General features: G+C 39.0%; 1 protein-coding gene across 1 annotated transcript in view; it reads right to left on the bottom strand.

The window, feature by feature from the left end:
- Adgrv1 (adhesion G protein-coupled receptor V1) overlaps positions 1-20544 on the bottom strand; it is a 546923-nt gene that overhangs the window by 156123 nt on the left and 370256 nt on the right. Inside the window, exons 84-85 of the mRNA XM_052743671.1 lie at positions 16918-17034; positions 8012-8190 (exon numbers count right to left, since the gene is read on the bottom strand). Coding sequence (XP_052599631.1) covers positions 8012-8190; positions 16918-17034 — 296 coding nt within the window. The remainder of the gene's footprint in view (positions 1-8011; positions 8191-16917; positions 17035-20544) is intronic.

Raw genomic sequence — 20544 nt, 5'->3', positions numbered from 1 at the left:
TTGACGGATGTGCCTGCTCTTCAGGAAAACAAGCTAGATGCTCCCAACCCAAGGGTTCTGTAGGGACCAGCTACTAATAATCAAATTCAGTAAGTATCTGAAATCACACTCTGTTAACTAATTTATACTGAGTGTCTTTGGAAAGTAGTCACAATTTTCCTTGAGTTGACTTCTTGACTCCTTTAAAAAACAATCTGAAAAACATTCTGGGAGTCAAAATCCCTCTTTATTTTAGAACCTGAATGGGTGGGATGTGCGAGTTAAGTTTCCTGTTTGTGTGTGTGCGTGTGCTTGTGTATGTGGGTGTGTGCACACTCAAAGATGCCAGGACATCCCTCAGCACAGCGATGCAGGAAGAGGTGCTCACAGCATTCCTTTTCTTAGATGATAGTTGCTTTTTCAATCTGTAGAAACAGGCAAAACAGGCTCCCTGCATTTATTAGCATTTTTCAAGACTCACTTTTAATCAGTTTACTGAAAACACTCTCAGAAGATAACGTATTTCCTATAGAGAACAATTACTTCTACTTAGTTCTAATTTAGATCATGAAGATGTATACACTATATTAATAACATTTTTCCTAATACAGCTAGAAAAATTAGATTGTTTCTGAGGACTGAATGATTTATAAGACAGATAATTCAGTTCAGGAGCAGGAAAATAGGGAAGGTTAAAATTAAGATTTGTTAAGAGAATCTCAAGTAGATCAAGAAATGAGTTTCTAGGAACTTTGCACGTAAACATAACTCAGTAAATATTTATTGAATGTCAATTGGCACCAAAGAGAAGAAACAAGCACTTTGAAAGTACAAAACAACTTATCACTGCTATTGCATTATTTTTACTATTATTGATATTTATTAACATGCTTGCTGATTAGAGGAAGAAATATTGAAACCAATCTCTTGTGGCTGTACTGGTTACAGACTCCAGGTGAGAATCTGCTGAATGGACATAGTACTAAAACAACTCTTAACGACATAATTATACTCATAGATTAGTTCATCTCTCGACTCACACCAGAGCAGCTTCTTCTCAATTACAGAGACCCATAACTGATCAAAATGCAGAGAAAAAGACCGTATAGTGTTCAACCCTAAATGGAATACCTGTATCATCTCCACCCTGTCCTCTAGTCAAGGCTCAGGGATCAGGACAGAAGAGAGTACCAAGAGATTCTAGGAGTCAGAGGCAGTTAATGACTGCCGCAAACAGTGTTTTCTGGACGCAGCACGGGAGATGCACATACGAACTCACTGTGATTGTGAGAGCATGCACAGGACCTGCCCAAGGCCAAGCCAGACCAAATATCAGCATGGAAAGGGTGAGGTGGTCAGGAAACTTCATGCTAGCCAAGGAGCTATTGGCATTTGATAGCTGTTGGGAGAGGGAGAGTCAGTTTTCTTTAATATTGTGACACCCATTATGTTGATCACTCTCTAAGGCAGACCATGTTCAAGCATACTAAGAAATATGAAGCATATATGAAGTTTGTTTGCTTGCTTGTATGTTTGTTTTAAATAGCTAGTTAGTGATGTCTGTGGTGGTGTTGTGTTCCCCAAATATTGTGCACGCTAATAAACTTATCTGGGGTCAGAGAAGAGAACAGTCACAATATTAAACATAGAGGATAGGCAGTGGTAGCACACGCCTTTAATCCTAGCATTCCAGAGGCAGAAATCCCTCTGGATCTCTGTGTGTTCAAGGATACAGCCAACCATGGTGATTCACGCCTTTAATCCCAGAAAGTGAGCCTTTAATCCCAGGCAGAAAGCAGAAAGGTATATAAGGCGTGAGGACCAAAAACTAGAAGCTTTTAGGTGGTTAAGCTTCAGGCTTTGGAGCGGCAGTTCAGCTGAGATCCATTTGGATGAGTATACAGAATCTTCCAGTCTGAGAAAACAGGATCAACTGAGGAATTGGTGAGGTGAGGTAGCTGTGGCATGTTCTGCTTCTCTGATTTTCCAGCATTCACCCCAATAACTGGCCTCACGTTTGATTTTATTAATAAGACTATTTAAGATTCGTGCTACAGATGTCCAGGCTGAATTTCAAGTAGCAAAGCTGACACAAACATTTTTAGTATAGTATCATTGACACAGTCACAAGATTCATGAAAGGATATGAGTCTACTCAGTGTACACCATAGGAGGTGTGTTTCACCCTGAAAATAGGTTCTCACTAAATTGATACTTAAGTTGTGACTCTGAAGAAAAATAAGGATGTACTAAGTGAAGGAAAATAATTTGAGTTATTAGAGTTGTAAACATTAGAGACTGTAACATACAGGAAGAAATTCATCTGCAAAGGGTAACAAAGGGGGATGGTTTGGAGAAATAATTTAAGAAACAGGATCAGCAGCAGTGCCCAGCAGAAGAGACCTACTGAACCATGACGTAGAAAGTTATAAAAAGCAACTGAGATTAAAACACCAACAATTTAGCAGATTATTACAACATGAAGGCATTAGGAATAGGGAAGTGTGTTAGGCAGCCCGCCACACCAAAGAGAGGCCAAAGAGCCGCAACAGTATACAATAGGAGATAAAGACTCCAATATGACATGCGTTAGGAAAAGGTTAGAAATTAAAAGTTGAACTGGAAAATATTTCATGACTGTAGGATGTGGGCAAGAAGAGCCACAGCTTCAGGTTAAAATACTGGTTGCCTGAGGGAAAGTGGACCTTGATCAGAACATGTGGGTCAACGGCTCTTGAGGATGGAGTCTTACTGGTATATATATTAGTTGTGCAAACTAATGGGTTTCATTATGATATTCTTGCAGATAGATATAATGTATTTTCACCATATTTTACCCCCACTCCCTCACTGCCACCCCCTTCTCTTCATTTCTTTCTGCTCTTCCAATCGTCTCCATTCTACCTTAGGATCCCTTCATCACTAGCTTCTACTGTGAGAGCAAACACATGACTCCTGCCTGTCTGCATCAGGCTTGCACTGAAAATGATCATCCCTACTTCTATATGTTTCTCTGGAAATAACATGACTCATTCTTTAGAGATGGCTAACGTTCCATTCTGCCTAGATAGCACATGTGCTTCATCTGTTCACCTGCTGAGAGGCACTTGGCTTGCTCCTATGATTTGTCTGCTGCGAACAGGGCAGTAATAATACAGGCATGCCGTTGCCGCTCCCTCGTCTGACATCAACTCCTTCTGGAAGATTCACAGGAGTGTGCTAACCAGATAGCACGGTAATTCTACCCTTAAGTTTTGAGAAACCTCCAAACTAACTTTCATTGTTACTGAACTAATTCATATTTCCAGTGACAATGCAAAAGTGTTCCTTTTCTCTCATAGTCTCAGCAACATTTGTTCTGATTGCTTTCTTAATGATGGCCATTCTGGTTGCTCTGAGTGGAAAAAAAAATCTCCGCATAGACTTGATTTATGTTTCTTTTTGTTTGTTTTTCTGTTTGTGTCTAAGGGTTCATTTTTTTAAAATTCTAGATAATGGATAGCTTTGCATCTCTCTGAAAAATACACTTATCAGATACCTGAAAGTATGATATAGAGGCATTAGCTTTAGGCTAAAAAAAAAAAAAAAAGAAAGAAAGCCAACCACAGGGGGTTATCACAGAAGATAAAAATAATCACAATAGTAGTTAAGAATGATTCTGAAGATATGCAAACAAACCTAGTCAGAGAATACTGATATTTTCAGTTATTCACCATATCATCCTTCATTAAAATTTCACTTCTAAATTATTTAGTAAAAAAATTGGTTTGGGCTATCCTTAATCAATGTGTGTTACTAACCAGTACATTACTACACAAATACATACATTACCTATCAATATCAAAAATGGAAAGGATAGATTTCTGGGAGCTTATAAACATTAGCTAAATTAGATGGAAAATTCACAGAGATATGACAATTTACAAAATTCTAAAAAAAACTAGAAAGAGAAACTATGAATAGTGAGTTTTTTTTAAATGCAACTTTAATTAAAAGCCTTCATGCTAAGAAAATCTTAGGTGTGGATAGTTCCACATGCACTGTTTTCCAACATCCTAAGGAAGACGACATCAAACCTCCCATTTTACAAAATCAACATGACCTTCAGTTCTACAAAATATTAGAAAATCAGCAGTTTTCACATACTAAAGCATTAAAGATTTAATTACAAAGATCTCGAAGGGATTCTGTGGGCAGGAGACATCAAGATCATGCTGGGAACACATGCAGGGATGACCAGCCACACTGGTGGAAACCCATGAACTGTGGATTGATAGCTATGGAGCCCCCATAGGACTAGACTAGGCCCTCTGGATACGGGAGACAGTTGTTTAGCTCCAAATGTTTGGGGAGCCCCCAGGAAGGGGGATTGGGATCTGTCCCTGGTGCATGGGTGGGCCTTTTGGAACCCAGTGCCTAGGGTGTGACACCTTGCACAGCCTTGGTGCAGGGGGAGGAGCTTGGACCTGCCTCAGTTGAGTGTACCAGGCTCTGCTGACTCCCCATGGGAGAACTTGATTTGGAAAATGTGGGGATGGGGGCTGGGTTGGGGGGGAAGGCTGGGAAGAGGGAAGAAGGCATCTGTGGTTGGTATGTAAAGTGAATAGAAAATTTCTTAATTAAAAAAAAAGCGGGGGGAAAAGATCTCGCAAGCAAGAAAGACATGTATAATTGCCAAGCCACCACCATTCAGTGGGTAACTGCTAAGCATGTCACGCACCACAGTTTCTACGTAGAGACCTCAAGAGGGCATGTTTGATATGATGATGCAGGTTTCCAATGCTTTCATACTAATAAGAACTAATTTCTACCCTTACATAAGGACTGGAGTTCTATGGGAAAACAGAATTCTCTGAATTTTGAGTTCCTCGGGTAACAAAGAGGAAAGTAGTATGTGAATTAGGGAGAAAAGGAATTACAATATTAAGGTTAGCCACTGTGGGTCTACTAATTCTGTAGTATCAAAGCCAGCTAGAAGTTAGTGTACTTTTCACTTACTACAAGTTAGCTGCTGACAGACATTTTTTGAGGAGGAAAGCTTTTTGAGAGTAAGTTCATGTGGGCATTCTTGTGTAGCTCTTACTTCTGGGACAATCCTTTTAGAAGCAGCAAAAGAGCTTCTCGTGGGCTCCCACTCATCAAGGCTGAGAAGATATGTCATTACTTATTAAAACTTCCCCTAAACAAGCCCTGTCCTGCCAGAGTTCACAAAAGAAAGGAGCTGCCACCAGCTACCAGCCACAGGCCACCAGCTGCCAGCTCTTGACTCATGATTCATTTGTGTTCAACAAAGAATGATGCAGAAACTTAAAAAATTTACTAGCCATTCAAAATTTAACAGTAAAATATGTGCATTCTTATTTTGAAGTGACACTGATTGCCATCTTCTAGAATTTACATAAACAAAACACAATACCATAAAGTAATCAGTATGAGAGGTTCTTCTTGACTCAATAAGAAGACACATATGACTATAAATACAAATAGCATGCCAGTGTGTGCCTGTGTGTTTGAACATGTGTCACATGGCTAGCCTTTGGCTAAGTATGCCATCACATTTGTGTCATGGCTGTGCATGTGTCGAACGAATTTTGTAAATCAATGACAAGTACTCATTAATTATTTAACTGTTCAGAAGCAACAATGACCTTGCAATGACTTCTGCATATATTGTGTTTCATCTTTCAAACACTTCCATATCCACAAAGTAACTGGTATTTTCACAGAAACTTATATGATAAATGAGTAATATCATTCTCATAAGCTTGCAAGTAGGCTATTTCTTTTAGAATTTTACTTTTTCTCTCATTTTCATTAGAGTAAGGGAGCTAGTTAAGCTTTATAATCACAAAGGGTTTGTTTTGTGGTTTTGTCAATAAAAGGGGCTGAGTAGTCTTCAAAGCAGTAAGTAATATATCAGGTTCAGAAACAAGTCATGCATGTGTGTGTGTGTGTGTGTGTGTGTGTGTGTGTGTGTGTGTGTGTGTGTGTGTGTTTCTCTGTGTGGATGTCTCTGTCTCTCTCTCTGTCTCTCTGTCTCTCTGTCTCTCTGTCTGTCTCTCTCTCTCTCTGTAAAAGTATTTGATTTTAAGATTAAAGAATGTTAACAAGAATGTCTAGGAAAGACATCACCTTGTTGCCATGTGCTTTATAAATCCTCTCCTTGTTCTGATAATGTCTTTGGTATTTAGGCATCTATGGGGTGATGGTCCCCACTACTCTCTAATGCCCTTGTAAACATTCAACAGCAGAATTTTTCTTTGTTCTTCTTAACAACTCTAAACTAGAAAACCATGAATGAGTGCAACACTATATTGTGTTGAGAAAGTGTTATTGCTTCAGGATTCCTTGGATAGTAGAGCTGTGTTCTAAAGTGAGAACCTCTTCTTTCTGTTAGAGCACAAACAAGAGACAAAGTCCATCCACCCACCCGTCTATACTCTCAGCCTACAACCGACACGTGCTCGGGAGACTAGTATTGGAAAGTGCGAACAGGCTGTTTGGAGAGAAGTCTGCTAGATTCAAGGAAGTGCGTGAAGCTGGTAACTAGAAGGGCTGGTTACAACACCAGCAGGGAGGTCAATTTCAAAAACCTCCCCCCAGTTCCCAAGAGTGGAGTCAGCATTGCAAGGGGCCTTGTAAGGCTGGCCTGCTGCCTCTTCTGCTCTGTCAGCCTCTCCCGTCCTGTTGAAGATGTTCCATGTGAAGACAACAGATCAGGACAGTGATGTAACCATTTTCCCCAATGACGTAACTGCTATTCTCCTCTATTCCCCAAGCTATACTTTTGTTCTTGTTCAGGGTCTTTAACGTGAAGGGCCGATGGAGTTGGGGCTGGAGGGTAGGGCTGGGCACTACCCACGAAGGTACAGCTGTCCCCTGGACCTGCACCCTCCCCAGCCATCTCACCTCTTAATCTGTCCATGTCTCCCTGCTTTTGTTGGAATCTATAATGCATCACACCATCCCTTATTCAATATATGCTTATATACTGATTGGTTTTTGCTTGTTTTAAATAAATACAGACAACTCTGTAAGTAAAATTATTCCACAGACAGAGGCAGCAGACTTCCCTGAATGTACTGAAGAAGCTAGAAAAAAAGATTAATTCCTAGATTAAGACTCAAACCAGAGGCAGAATTCAGGACTTTTGTTCTTTTCTTCCCACATAGAAAACTTTTATGGGTCTGTATAAACCATCCTTGAACTTCACCATCATTACTTTAAAATTTGTCCATTCAACAATGAACATCAGACCACTGAAAAACTTTGAAAAACAATATAAAAAGAAGAGAAAATGTTTCCAAATATGATAAAAAATATATACTTTAAATGCAGTACTTCTACAGTTTACTTTGCTGTTTGTAAACCTTCTGTGAATTCATACCAGATATATTGTTGTTTTAAGTAAACCAAGAGAAGATTTTTTTTTTAGCTCAAAGAGTAAGACCTTTGCATAGTTTAATGTTGAGTCTGGTAGATACTTGATTCAAGAAATTACAATTGCAAATATTTTTATTGTAAAATCTAAAAATGTGTTGTGTTCTGTGCAGTTGAAATGTCAAACCTGTTACCTGAAGGGTCTGGTAGATGGAGAAACCAAGATGGTACTGATAAACACTGTCTACTTCAAAGGAAAATGGAAAACTCCATCTGAGAAGAAACTAAATGGGCTTTATCCTTTCCATGTGAGCTTTATGCCAGAATTTTCCATTGATTCACTATCAAAATTTTCACAGTGATTTGATTTGTCACATATTACTATTTGTCTAATTTGGATAAACTGTTAGGCTAAAATATAATCTACTGCCGGCTACTTAATACCTCTCACCAGAGAAAACTTTGCTACTCTAGAGGCAATGAGTTTATAAAGGACAGCTTCAGAAAGTGCACCAGGAAAGCAAAGATCTCCCAAAATGCCCGCACTCATAACCCTCTTTCAGGCCATGTCCACCATCTACCAGTAAAGCTACCAGTGAAAGTTAAAAAAAAAACCTAAGACAGCAGCAGCGTGTTGCCTGGATGTACTCACAAGTCACCATGAATGAGTCCATAGATCTGTGGCATGTTCTGATGATAGATTCCTCTCAGGATAACTATGAGGAGAATCACCACGAAAGATGGCAGCCCCCAGCTCAGAAGGCAAAAGAGCAGGTATCGCCTCTCGGTGTGTTCATCACTCATCACCAGCACGTACCAGAAGTTCACGGACTAGAGAAGAAAGCAACATGAGCAGCCTCTGGGTTAACGGTACAAGACACACACTCTGCTGGTGTAAGCAGCCTCTGGGTTAACGGTACAAGACACACACTCTGCTGGTGTAAGCAGCCTCTGGGTTAACGGTACAAGACACACACTCTGCTGGTGTAAGCAGCCTCTGGGTTAACGGTACAAGACACAAACTTTGCTGGTGTAGACAGACAAGAGTCACTCAGTAACGAAGGTGAAGACCAGTTTAATAAAAACAGGTTGAGTTGGATTTTTCTTTTTTTTAGCTAAAATATTCCATTATTTCAGTTACTCAAGAAATCTGGGGTATTTTTAAAACTCTGGGAATGTGAGGAACTATTTAGTTCAAAGGCCTTTTTCTTTTCCCTACTCTCTTCTGCCTTAAACTTTGTTACAATCTTCTGAGAGTGTCTGTAAATACGCCTCTGAAAAAACACACTCTCATCCAAACCACCTCCCACATGAACAAATTCATGATGAGGGTAAAGAAATAAATGTGTCTGGGCTTTCATGAATTTTGACAGTTTTTATATATGAGCACCTAATAGATGGGAGGGCCAGGCTCCATCTCAACTGTGTGTATATGTGGGAGGGGACTACTGATTCAAAAACACAATGAGTGGAGAAAAAGACCACAATCGAGGAAGACTGTGGTCTGTTTTGCTTTGTCTGTGTGTGCTTTCTTGTTCATTCACTTGACTAATATTTACCAAGTACTTAGTAAATATCAGCGATCAGGCTAGCCACTAAGGACATATCACTGAAAACGATGGGATGACATTTACTGTTTTCAATCATAGATTCTAACAAGGCGGCACCAAATGAGTAAGAGAAACGTTTATTTTATATTCAAACCATTATCATGTATCTTCTAGTTTTCAGGATGAAAGTATACAAGGGACATGTGCCTTGAGTTAGGAGGATGTAGGAGCAGACTGGGTAGCTGGAATGAGGAAAACAAAGCTTGTAAATATTATTATTGGCCCCAAATACAAAATCAAGCTTGTGTCAAAACCAAATCTAGAAGTTATATATTCTATCTTCTATCATTTTCTTTCCCCAAATGCCTCAGTTGTCATTTAGAATAGTAATGACACTGGCTGTCCCATCATCCCATTAATTTCTACTTCCTGCAAACTCATCCTCCTCAAGTTAATATGGTGGAGTGTGTGTATAAATGAATTTCACTCATAGTCATGTTCCATGAGGAGGACCAACTTGGAAAGTAACAGCATTTGCAGTCTCTGTCTCCTTATGCATACATACACAGCTATTAGAAAGATGAAGTAAGGGATAGTACATGCAAAGTGCTGAGCACACACTATTTACCACTGGAAAATGCGATCAGATTCCTCAAATCTCCTAGAAGGATGTGGGAAAGAATCAATAACTTATGCCCCAAAGTCATAATGATGTAGTTTAAGCCCTTTTGAGTGGAAAATAAGTGTGTCTAATGCTTGTGGGAAGGTTTTTAGATGCTGTTTACTGAGGCTTCTGAGCAAGATCCTATCTGGACCATTTCAGCCTTGAGGGATTATACTAGGCTAAACTTGGGAAGAGTAAAAATATTTGGTTTCTTGGAGATTTTTGTCTTTGAATTTATTTCCTTATCTTTATGCACATCTGCATATCTCTGTAATTATAAAGCATGTTTTGAATTGTTGCTTATGCAAATTTGTTCTAACTCCTCTTTAAAAGCGATTAAGGTCAAAGCTTGTTGTGTTACTAGCCCCCCCCCCCCCTCTACACTTTTCTTAGGGTGTAGACTCAAACCAGCAGACTGCTGAGTACTGGACGATGAAGTAGTCAATGCTGGCTATTGGAAGATGAAATGTCACCCATACTAAAGATCACTACAGACGCACTAGTTGTGTAAGATACACTCTAGTAAAGAGTGTATCTATGCACATCTGTATAGTGAGATAAACCAGCATTGCAGAAGGGACGTCTGACCGGATGGAGGGGCGTTAGTGAGTGACTTCTACGGTGATTCAGCATGGTAAAGTTTGGGGTTTTCTCTAATGTATGCTTTCATACAGATGGTGATTCTCAGCTAGGATAACTGAATCTCCCAGTAACATCTCAGCCGTGGCTAGACTTTTGACACAGTCTTAGCTAAGAGAAAGGTGAGAGGACGAGGTGCTTTCTAAGTTCATCCATGCAGAACTTCAACAGTGTCACTGGGTTCTCAACAACACGATTCAGGAAAGCTAGCTCCATGTCATAAACGTTCGCCAGTTTGAAAAAATGCAAATGTCTTCCTAACAGGATCTAACCACTGAAATATACTATGAAGAAAGAATTTCTCATTATGTACCATTTTTGACATTATAGAATGGAAATACTATGTAAAAATATTTTAATTATTGTAGACAATCATGTGGTCCACATATAAAATTTTCTCTAACTCATTCAAGTTTTCCTGAATTTATTTTCTTCCTTCCTTCCTTCCTACTTCCTTCCTTCCTTCCTTATTTCTGTCTGTCTCTCCCTTCCTTCTTTCTCTCTCTTTCTTTGTTTATATGGAAGGTTTTAAATGATATTTTATTTTTAGTTATGCATATGTGTATATGTGCCTGCTGAGGCCATGAGAGGGCATTCAGTCCTCTGAAGTTGGAGTTACTGGGTCCTGAGATCTGAACTCTGCTCCTCTTGCAAGAGCAACAGATACTCTTAACCACATGGCCATCTCTCCAGCCCCCTACTGGAAGGCTTTTGGAAGTAGGGTCTAGTGTAGTGCAGGCTGACCTCAAACCTGCTACACAGTCAAAGATGGTCATGGATTCCTCATCCTCCTACCTCCACCTCCCAAGTACTGGTATTGAAGGCATGATATTAGAGTCACACTTACTTTAAATTTTACTTAAATGTATTTAGGTAGGTATATTTTGAGATGCATGCCTAGGTCATGAACTCTCTTTCCTAAGCCCTGCCTCTCACCTCCCCTAACCATACACAGTATTGACTCAGCAGCTGCATGTATCATATCATATGACCCTGTTCAGCTGGTCACAGCTGGTTCGGTCAGGGATGGAAGTCTGGACCAGTCTGGACCAATTTCTTTCACCGAATCACCTTGCAATCCCATGATCATCTAAGGTGTCCATGGAAATAAGGGGAATTATGAACTGTAGCAGCTGTCTAGAGAGAAAGTGTGACTGCAGGGAAGGATGGACAGACAAACTGCACTCCCAGCTTTGGCTGAGGCAGGAATCCTATATACGTACCATTGTCATGGTTCAAAATTGTTTCAATCTGTTTAACTTGGTTTACTTTTGTCTTCTAAAGTAGTGTGTGTGTGTGTGTGTGTGTGTGTGTGTGTGTGTGTGTGTCTATGTGTGTGTGTGTACTTTAAAACCTTGTTTCAGAAGGAATTTTAGAAGACTTGATTTTATTTAATCAAACTCCTTTTAAGAGGAACACAAGTTAACTAGTGAAAACTTAAAAATATTAAATGCAAAACATGAATTTAAACAATATTTATTGAATAATAAATGTAGACCATGAGTTACTGAACATCAGTCTAATTTAATCAAAGCAAGTTTTGTGCTGTATTATTTTAGTACTCTCTGTCTCTGTCTCTCTCTGTCTTCACTCCTCTTACAGGAAGAAGAAAACAGCACATAAAAACTAAATTTCTAGAGTTAGTAACTGGGACTGCAAAATTTTAAATTGATTCCATTTAAAGTACAAAGAAACTACCTAGATCAAATAGACATGAGAATAAGTTAAAGACTGTATCTGTAAGCACATTGGTTACATTACTGCACAGACAAGTATCTACATAAGAAAATCAAACACACATCTTGTTGTTTTGATTATCATAGGGCAGAATTATGGTTTTATATATTCTATAAACACAAATTCATCAGTTCATTACTACATCTTCATGTAACAGTTAGTATACTAGTAAAACATAAAGGAGAAATACCATTTATTTTAGGCTAAATAGGCTATTTGAACTCCATAAATTTCATCTGAACAAAGATTGTATCCAGGCTGTTGTATAATACTTGACTATTAATTGTTTGGCCCAAATCACTGAACTGATATATAGCATTGCATATAAGCAGCAATCACACAGGTTACTAATTCTATCCATCACCATATGTTCTTAATCATTCATTTTAGTTGCAAATCTAAGAAATGTTCCCACATGTCCTTCTCCTTCCCTTTTCTTATTATTTATTGCATTAAAAGAATTGCAAGGCTTTTTGAGGCTTGATAATTCAGTATTTCCTGGGTATGCCATTTTTATCTTGGTAATTATCAGTGTGTTGTCTTCAATCTTTTTGAAGTCTTGTCAAATTAAATCAATGACAAAGGAAAAGCATGGCTAATTTTAGCATCCCTTTCCTGTTGTCATGCTCCAGCACTTTCTACGAAGAGATTAAGAACTTGTAAGTTTGTTTGTCCATAGTCAGGCTATTTGGAGAACTTAAGGCACAAGATATAAATGCTCAAGCATATGTTTAAGTGATTTTAGCCTATTCTACCAATGTAAGAAAATATTCATCAAAGAAACTTTACTTTCAAATTAAAACATTGACTTTGATTAAGCTGTGACCTTAGGAATGAGAGGAACAGATTGTAGAGACAATACAAGACTCTCATGTTTTCTGTGACTAAAGCAGATTGCTCTACAGTGATCTAACATGGCGATGAGAATGATCAGGAAACAGAGCCAAATTAACACAAAAGCAAAGTTACATTTCCATTTGCCTCTACTCTATGTGGATATTGCAAACAATCACAGTTTACATTATAGTTCTTCAATTAACACATGATCTGGTAATCCAATTGGAAGTATGTCTTGTGTGACCATACATAATAAAGGCATAATATTTAGGAACTCTATGGATACTCTCTAAGCAAACAAATATTGTTTATAATAAAAAACTAACCAGAATTATTTAGAGACTACAAAATAAATTGCAGAATAACTATATTGTAGCATAGAAAAGAGTGCAGTTGAACATTGTAAAAGTAAAGATTTCCAAACATAAATATATACATATATAAAAAGTATATACAATCACAAGGATGCACATGTGTGATTGTTTATAGACTTACAAATATTTGTCTACTCATGGGGTATTTGTGGAGGCATACACAGGAAACCATTAGCAATGTTTACCTTTGCACATGGCATTGTGGATAAAGCAAAAATTGCAAATATACAAAATAGCAAGAAAGAGATGTACAATTGATTTGACGTCACTCTGAAGTGCTTTTGTTTTGTAATATTAGCATATGCTATCTCTAAAATGAAAGGAAATCAAAACAACTAGCCAGCAACATAGAGGAAAGACATTTAAGCATTTTAAATCCTCACTGTCACTCTAACTTAGCGCAAACATGACCCTGGTGTCTTAAGGAAGTGGGAAATGATTTCAGCGTTCACACTGAGTGATCGTACATGAAGAACAAACAGAAGGGCAGGGCAATTATCCTTGGCCAAACACGGAATCTGTGGGTTGTTTGTTTCAAATAAGCAAACTTTGCTGTTGTTACATTCCCGCCATATACTGTGTAACTTCCCAGTGAGAGAAAGGGAAGCCTGGAGACGGAAGGGGCCACAGAGCTGAGGAGGCTTGCATTCTAACAAAGAGCTCAGGCTGGTGTGTGTCTCTCTTAAAATCGGCCTATTCCTATATATCAAACATACTCCCCTTTTCCAAAAAAAGAAATGGATTACATTGAAAAAGTAGAATAATGAATATAGTTCAAGATCTCTGCTATTTTAGCCATGTATGTTGGGCTCACCAGTATGATAAGCGAACGTGCATACTATACTAACTCTGAGCTGGGCACAGGGCCGACTTCCTGAAGGGATTAATTAGTTTTATATTTTCACAGTTTTCCAAGATGGTATGACTGTAACCTGATCTGCAAGCTAGGCTCAACAAGGTTATATAACTTGTTCATCAATGAGATGTTTCTCCTGGCTGTCTAAATGTAATCTAACTTTACCATAGGGTGTTGAAAACATGTGACAGAAAAGTAAAGCCAGGTCGTTTAAGTATGTTTATCCTGACATTGAAAATGTGATGCGAATAAAATAAACATCAGTCCATGATTTTAATACGTTTGTTTTAGGGAGATCTTTTTACTTTCTTTATTTCTGTGTGTATTGATGTGTGTATGTGTGAGGGTATACATCTGTGGAGGTCAGAGAACAACTTGTTAGAGGCATTTCTTTCCCTCCAGCGTGTGGGTCCCAGGGATCGGACTTGGGCTGTCGGCCTTGACAGCAAGCACTTCTCCCACTGAGCCGACTCGCCAGCCCACCCCGATAACTCTGGTGCTCTTAACCCAGTGACTAGAGATTAATGACTAGCTCGTTGCCATCACATTACTCATATATAGCATCCGATTCTCTCCTGTACTGATAAAAAATGTGAAATAGACTCATCAGAGTGTTAACATTCTTTCCAGATTTTTAAAAATTTTTCACTTTGTTTTATTTTATGTGTGTCAGCGTTTTGCCTGCATGGATGGCTGTACAGTATGTACGTGCTCTTTCAAGTTTTTAATCAAATTTGACTCACAGGATTGGACTAATATTAGCCTATCTTACTACATAGTGGTTTTTAAGACAGATTCAGATTTTAAAAAATGGTTTTAGCACACAGCATTTTATAAATGGAAAGTACAGGTTGGTAAAATGACGTCTGACCATAAAATAAGTTATTAAAAGTAACCTACTGAAAATTCAGAAATTATTGGATTTTCCCCTTGTGGTTACACCACAAACCATGAAGGATGTGTGGTGCACCATCTGAAATGCATTACATTTCACTTCCAGTTGCAACCGTTTTCCTAAACCATGAGCCACACAGAAGCATAATTAGTCTACTAAATATGCATCAGCCACAATCAGATTTCCTTGCTGACCAGAAACACAGGCAAGGAATAAACTGATTCCCATGAACTTTGGTTAAATCTTACACAGCATCTGGTTTAGTACCCCCAAAGCAGGGACTCTACCTGAAGTACATGTGGAAGTCATTTCTCCATTTGAATATGCTTCACTGATTCACTATGTGTCTAGAAAATTCTTCTCAGCTCCCACAGTATGGTTGTGAATGCTCTAACTTGAATGACATTTTCATTTCCTAATATTTGATCCATTTCCTCTGGTTTTGCCAAATGCAGACCCCAGGCTTTCTCTCCTGCAGCATCTCTCCTGGGATCAAAGACAGAAGCATCCTCCCAAACCCGTCCAAGAGACTACCTTCTGATTCCCCACATGCTAGTACATGAACTGTGAATGTAGTCTTGTGTCCCGAAGATGAATAGTGCATTATAGACTATAATGCAGCCACGGTTGCCTTCAGACTGTTACTTATGTAACCTAGGTCTGTGTGGTACTCTGGTCATACTTCACATTGCGCTGGGTTTATGTTGAAGTGAAATTTCCAGCCATTTATATTATATCTCATGAGTGATATTGTCTCTTTAGTATGCAGGCTCTAAGTGCAGCTCTTGTATCGGTTCTTCCTGTGGTCTAACACAGACAGCTTCCTGTTGTGAGTATCCTGTTATCTCTGCACATCTTCAGATCTGATAAGCAGCTTCCTGTGTTTTCATCTGTGTCATTAATCAGAAACTGAGAATATGTCAGGGACAGGGACAAAGACCTTCAGCACAGCACTGCAGACTCAGTCCAGGCAGCCAGATAACCACCTGCAGTCATGTATCAAAAACTTCACCTTAGATCAAACCCCAAAGTAACCTTGCAATCAGAGATCTAACAAATTTACTCAACTTTCAGGAGACATTCTGTTCTCTGTTTATGGCTTATTTTTTGACTTACTTTTAAACCAGTTGACAGAGATGTTAGAGAAAAGGACATATTTTCCATGATTGGAGGTGCTGAAAGATCTATGAAGCACTAATTCTATGAGGTAGAAATGATCATCCCCTATGCAGATTCGGAAGCATCCCTCGGAGGGAGGTAATAATTTGATTGAGATGTGTAGAGAGGGACAAAGCCAGAGGTCTACTCCAAGAATCCCCCTCTGTCACTCTCTACACCACTGCCACATCTACTGTTGCTAATTATTGGAAACTCCTTTGCCTCTTCACTGCTCTTAACCTTAGTACAGGAGGCCCCTCTCCATCAGCTACTCAGGCCAGATGTGGGGAAGACAGGAACTGCCATCTCCTGCCTTTCTGAGAGCCAATCTACATCGTGAAGTCTGCGTTACCAAACAGAAATACCCCAAGTTCTTTACTGTGTTTCTACTGACACTGGTCTGTTTGGTAGGAATGTTCCGCCATCCTCTGGTACAGTTAACACTAGTAATTGGCAGCCCCCACCACTCTTTCCTACCTTCAATTAACCACAAGAGCGAGCATCTTCCTAAAATCTGAATCTACTCACATCGTTCCCTTTCTTTAACAAATTCCATGATGATCCGGAGAAAACAATTCAAAGTTCTTATTCTACGGGACCCATATTCCAACTTTCTCCTCCTACCACCCTTTTGTTTTCAGCCCTACTAGATTTGCCTCGTTGTTCCAAACTGGGCTCTCTGGTGTTGCAAAGTTACTAGGTATATTCTTACGTTTACACCCTAGGAGACTTGTGATGGCTTTATTGGAATTATTTCTGCTTCAGTATGGAGAATATCAGGCAGTCAAGCCGCTTCACCCAAGGTCACCCGAGGGGAGCAGTGGTGTGGGAGTGAGTGAGCAACCAACCTGAATGAGCATCCAGCTAAACTGGCACAGGTACAGGTAATGTGCCACAGCAGCCACAGCAGAACAGCTCTCCTCGCTGAGCTGGGGACTTGTGTATGCAGAAGCCAGGAACACAATCTGGAAGAAAGAGGTAGTTCTATTTTTAAGTCGTGCTAAGATTAATGAAGATTGTCCACAAAATAAGCCACTTTCCCATCTGAATCTATAATTGAGTGAGTCAAAGGCAAGGCTGGCCTGTTGCCAGATTCACATAGGCACCAAGCTCAAGGGGCAGTGTGTGAACTTCTGTACTTCTAAGAACCAATAAAAGATATAACATTATGTTCTGTGTTGCTCTAAGGAGCTCAAGAGCGAATTCTTGAAGTAAAGCGCATTCTTGTCACTGCTAGACCAGAACCAAAGCTGTGAGAGCCGTTTACTACAGCATGGTAGGGACGAGGAAGCATCGTGGAACTGCCACTCCCAGCCAATGGGACAGGGAGGGCAGGAGAACCTCTGACTTCCCTCTCGTCTGCCACCTCCTGCCAGGCAGTGACGTGCAGAACAAATGGGCTGCAGGTATGTTCAGAATTTCAAGTCTCAAAATTACCCAAATGGTGGGGTTTAGTATCACCTTCAAGCCTGTGTTCAAAGTTGCCCTTGCATCGAAAATGACTGGTTGCACACTACATAACTACATCTCTATTGTCTCTTTCCCTACACATTTGAATTTTAATTCTTTTTATAAACAGAATCCTCATCACTTTCTACCATACTGTGAAATCATCATCATCATCATTATTTCACTGACTAGAACATACTATGTATAAGGACAGAAATTTTTACTCTTTGATTCATTGATGAATTTCAAACACCAGGTAGCTGGCACCTGGTAGAACTCAATAAACACTTGTTGAATAAACGATCAAGTCCAGTAGAAGATCATTATGTATTCTTCTCATATAAGACTATTATATCAAATTTTATAATGGAAAATACTGTTAGAAAAAGAAAGATTGGAGCAACCATATAAAACTCTAACATCTGAACAAATAAATGCTATGCTTCATTTCCTCAACAGTGAGAGCAAAGTTGGCAGAAAGTAAAGTGCAGCCCTTTTTTATTCTACAATTTCAGAATTATTGGTAAAAATGAAGATTCCTAACTCAATTTTCTGTTTATTTAGTCCTGGGCTTGGCATCTTCACTATACACTATTAAACCCAGCAGATGCCAGCTTATAAAGTAGAAATTACAAACTCACTGTGCATTGTTTTTTAATAATCTAGCAGAAAGAAGTGCCCCCCAAACAAGCAACAACCTCACTTTGCCAGAACACAGCACACGGTAGTCTTTGAATCATTATGGCTTGTTCTTAGAGCACGGTTAGATTTTCCTTGACTTCAGCTTCTGTGTAGCATCCGAATTAAAAAAAAAACCATATTTTGTAAATTTAACCTTGTAAATTCCACAGAACCTTATTGAACACCTTCTAGGTCCTGAAAATGGAACTTGGCATCAAAAAAATCCTCAGAAGCAAAATCTGTATGAGCTCCACCTCCACCCCCGAGAATCATTGTGACAATTTGTTTTTAAGCACAGTGACATCTCTTTCCATGGAGTCTTTATAAATGTACCTACAACAATCTTAAACTCTAAGGTATAGAACTATGTAGAAATTTGATAATTTCTTCACTCAACCTGAACAGTTTGTTATGAAAAACAGCCATGCAAATTATAACTGAGAATGTATATTTAGTTTTAAGATTGTGTACAACTGTAAGTGTTATGCTAATAAAAATCTGTTTTCCTAATATTTTTCTTAGAAGCAACTGAATCACTGTAGGTTATTGTTTAAAACTGCCCTTGCTTCCAGAAGATAGTTTTAATACCTCTAATTCCATTCATAGGGTACACTATCTTCAAATATTTTAGATTTGAATCTATCTTCCTAAGTTCTAAGAACACCAGTACAATGTTGTGAACCATAAAAGCTGTTTAAATCTGCCCTCTGATGAATACTGAGAATTATTTCTCACTATGTGGAAGAAAATTAGTCTGCAATACAAAAATCAGCTGCCTCAACTTTTAACCAAGATGAGCTCAAAATACTTAAAAAGCTTACATGTCATATGAACAGGTATACCCCCAGATAATTTATTTAAATACTGAAATGAAACAAAGTAAAATGAAACATAATCTTCATGCATGAGTATCTCACAGAACCTTAAGACTATGTTACTAAGAACAGATGGGCTCTTAGCACTGTTCTTTCCATAACACACTAAGAGATACCAGGATAAAGATTATTTTCATAGCTGCCCTTTGAGACCAATTCAGTGGAACATTGTAAAGGAAAAGGAGTGATCTTCAGAGGTTCTCAGTTCCTTATGTGCTGACCCTTGCTGTACCTGAATACTTGTTCCCCTTAGAGCACTGTGCTGGCCAAGAAGAGTACCCACAGTGCCAGAGGTGACTATGTACCGGCATGATACCATGTTCCATCTCGTGTGCATACACAGAAAACTTACCTATGAATGATGTCACATTATACTGCTTTTATCACAAATTAATAAAAAAATAAAAGAGGGTCCTGTGGGATAATTGACACATTTGCAGATCATTAGACATGTTTCAGAGTCAAAGTGGAATTCAGAATCTGGTGTTGATATTTTAAGACCCACAACTTAAGTCTTCCTAAAATGGCACGATGTTTTTCAGAGTCAAAGTGGAATTCAGAATCTGGTGTTGATATTTTAAGACCCACAACTTAAGTCTTCCTAAAATGGCACGATGTTTTTTGCACGGCTGAACCAGATGCAAGCCTCATCTCCAACTGCTGCAATTCTATTGGTTCTCATTGGTATTAATTCATGGCTTACCACAGGTTCCTAATGGTAACGGAAAGAATGCCAAATGGCATATTGGCCATTGCTGTTCTCATCTCTCCATTGTTATAACATATGCACATCATAACAGAAGACAAAGGAAAATACAATCACCTGGAAGAGTATCTTGTTATGGAATATTACTTTAGCTATGTAAATGTGTGTTGCATTTGTTTAATTATGTAAAGGTGTGTTGCATTTGTTTCATCTTGCCTGCCTAAGGCACCTGATTGGTCTAATAAAGTGCTGAATGGCCAATAGCTAGGCAAGAGAGGGATAGGAGGGGCTGGAGGGCAGAGAGAATAAGTAAGAAGAGGAGTCTAGGCTTGAGAGAGAACAAGGGAGAAAGAGAGAGAAGCACTGGGGGCCAGTCAGCCAGGCAGCCGTCGGCCAGTCTGAAGGAAGGTAAAATCCCCACGGCAAAACATAGATAAAGAGAAACAGGTTAACACAAGTTAGAAAAAAAAAGCTGGCCAGAAACAAGGCTAAACCAAGGCCAAGCATTCATAACTAATAATAAGTCCCCATGTCATGATTTTGGGAGCTGGCGGTCTGAGGAGGCCTGCTATAGTGTCTTGTATATCATTGATTTAAAATGAAATAAAACAGTTTCTTCTGGTGGATGACAGCTCTGCTGTGCCAATGGGGGAAGAGAAAGATATGTGTTCCTATGCTGCTAAATAAAATCTAATAATAAATTTTGAGTTTCCTGTTTATCTCAATTCTTGTTACTCCTTGAGATATGTCCTCTTCCTCACCCT

This window comes from Peromyscus californicus, unplaced genomic scaffold, assembly GCF_007827085.1.
Source record: "Peromyscus californicus insignis strain IS unplaced genomic scaffold, ASM782708v3 Scaffold_18__1_contigs__length_77618521, whole genome shotgun sequence".
Lineage (NCBI taxonomy): Eukaryota > Metazoa > Chordata > Mammalia > Rodentia > Cricetidae > Peromyscus > Peromyscus californicus.
The sequence above is the reverse complement of the archived record's forward strand: the minus strand, read 5'-3'. Positions and strand labels throughout refer to the sequence as shown.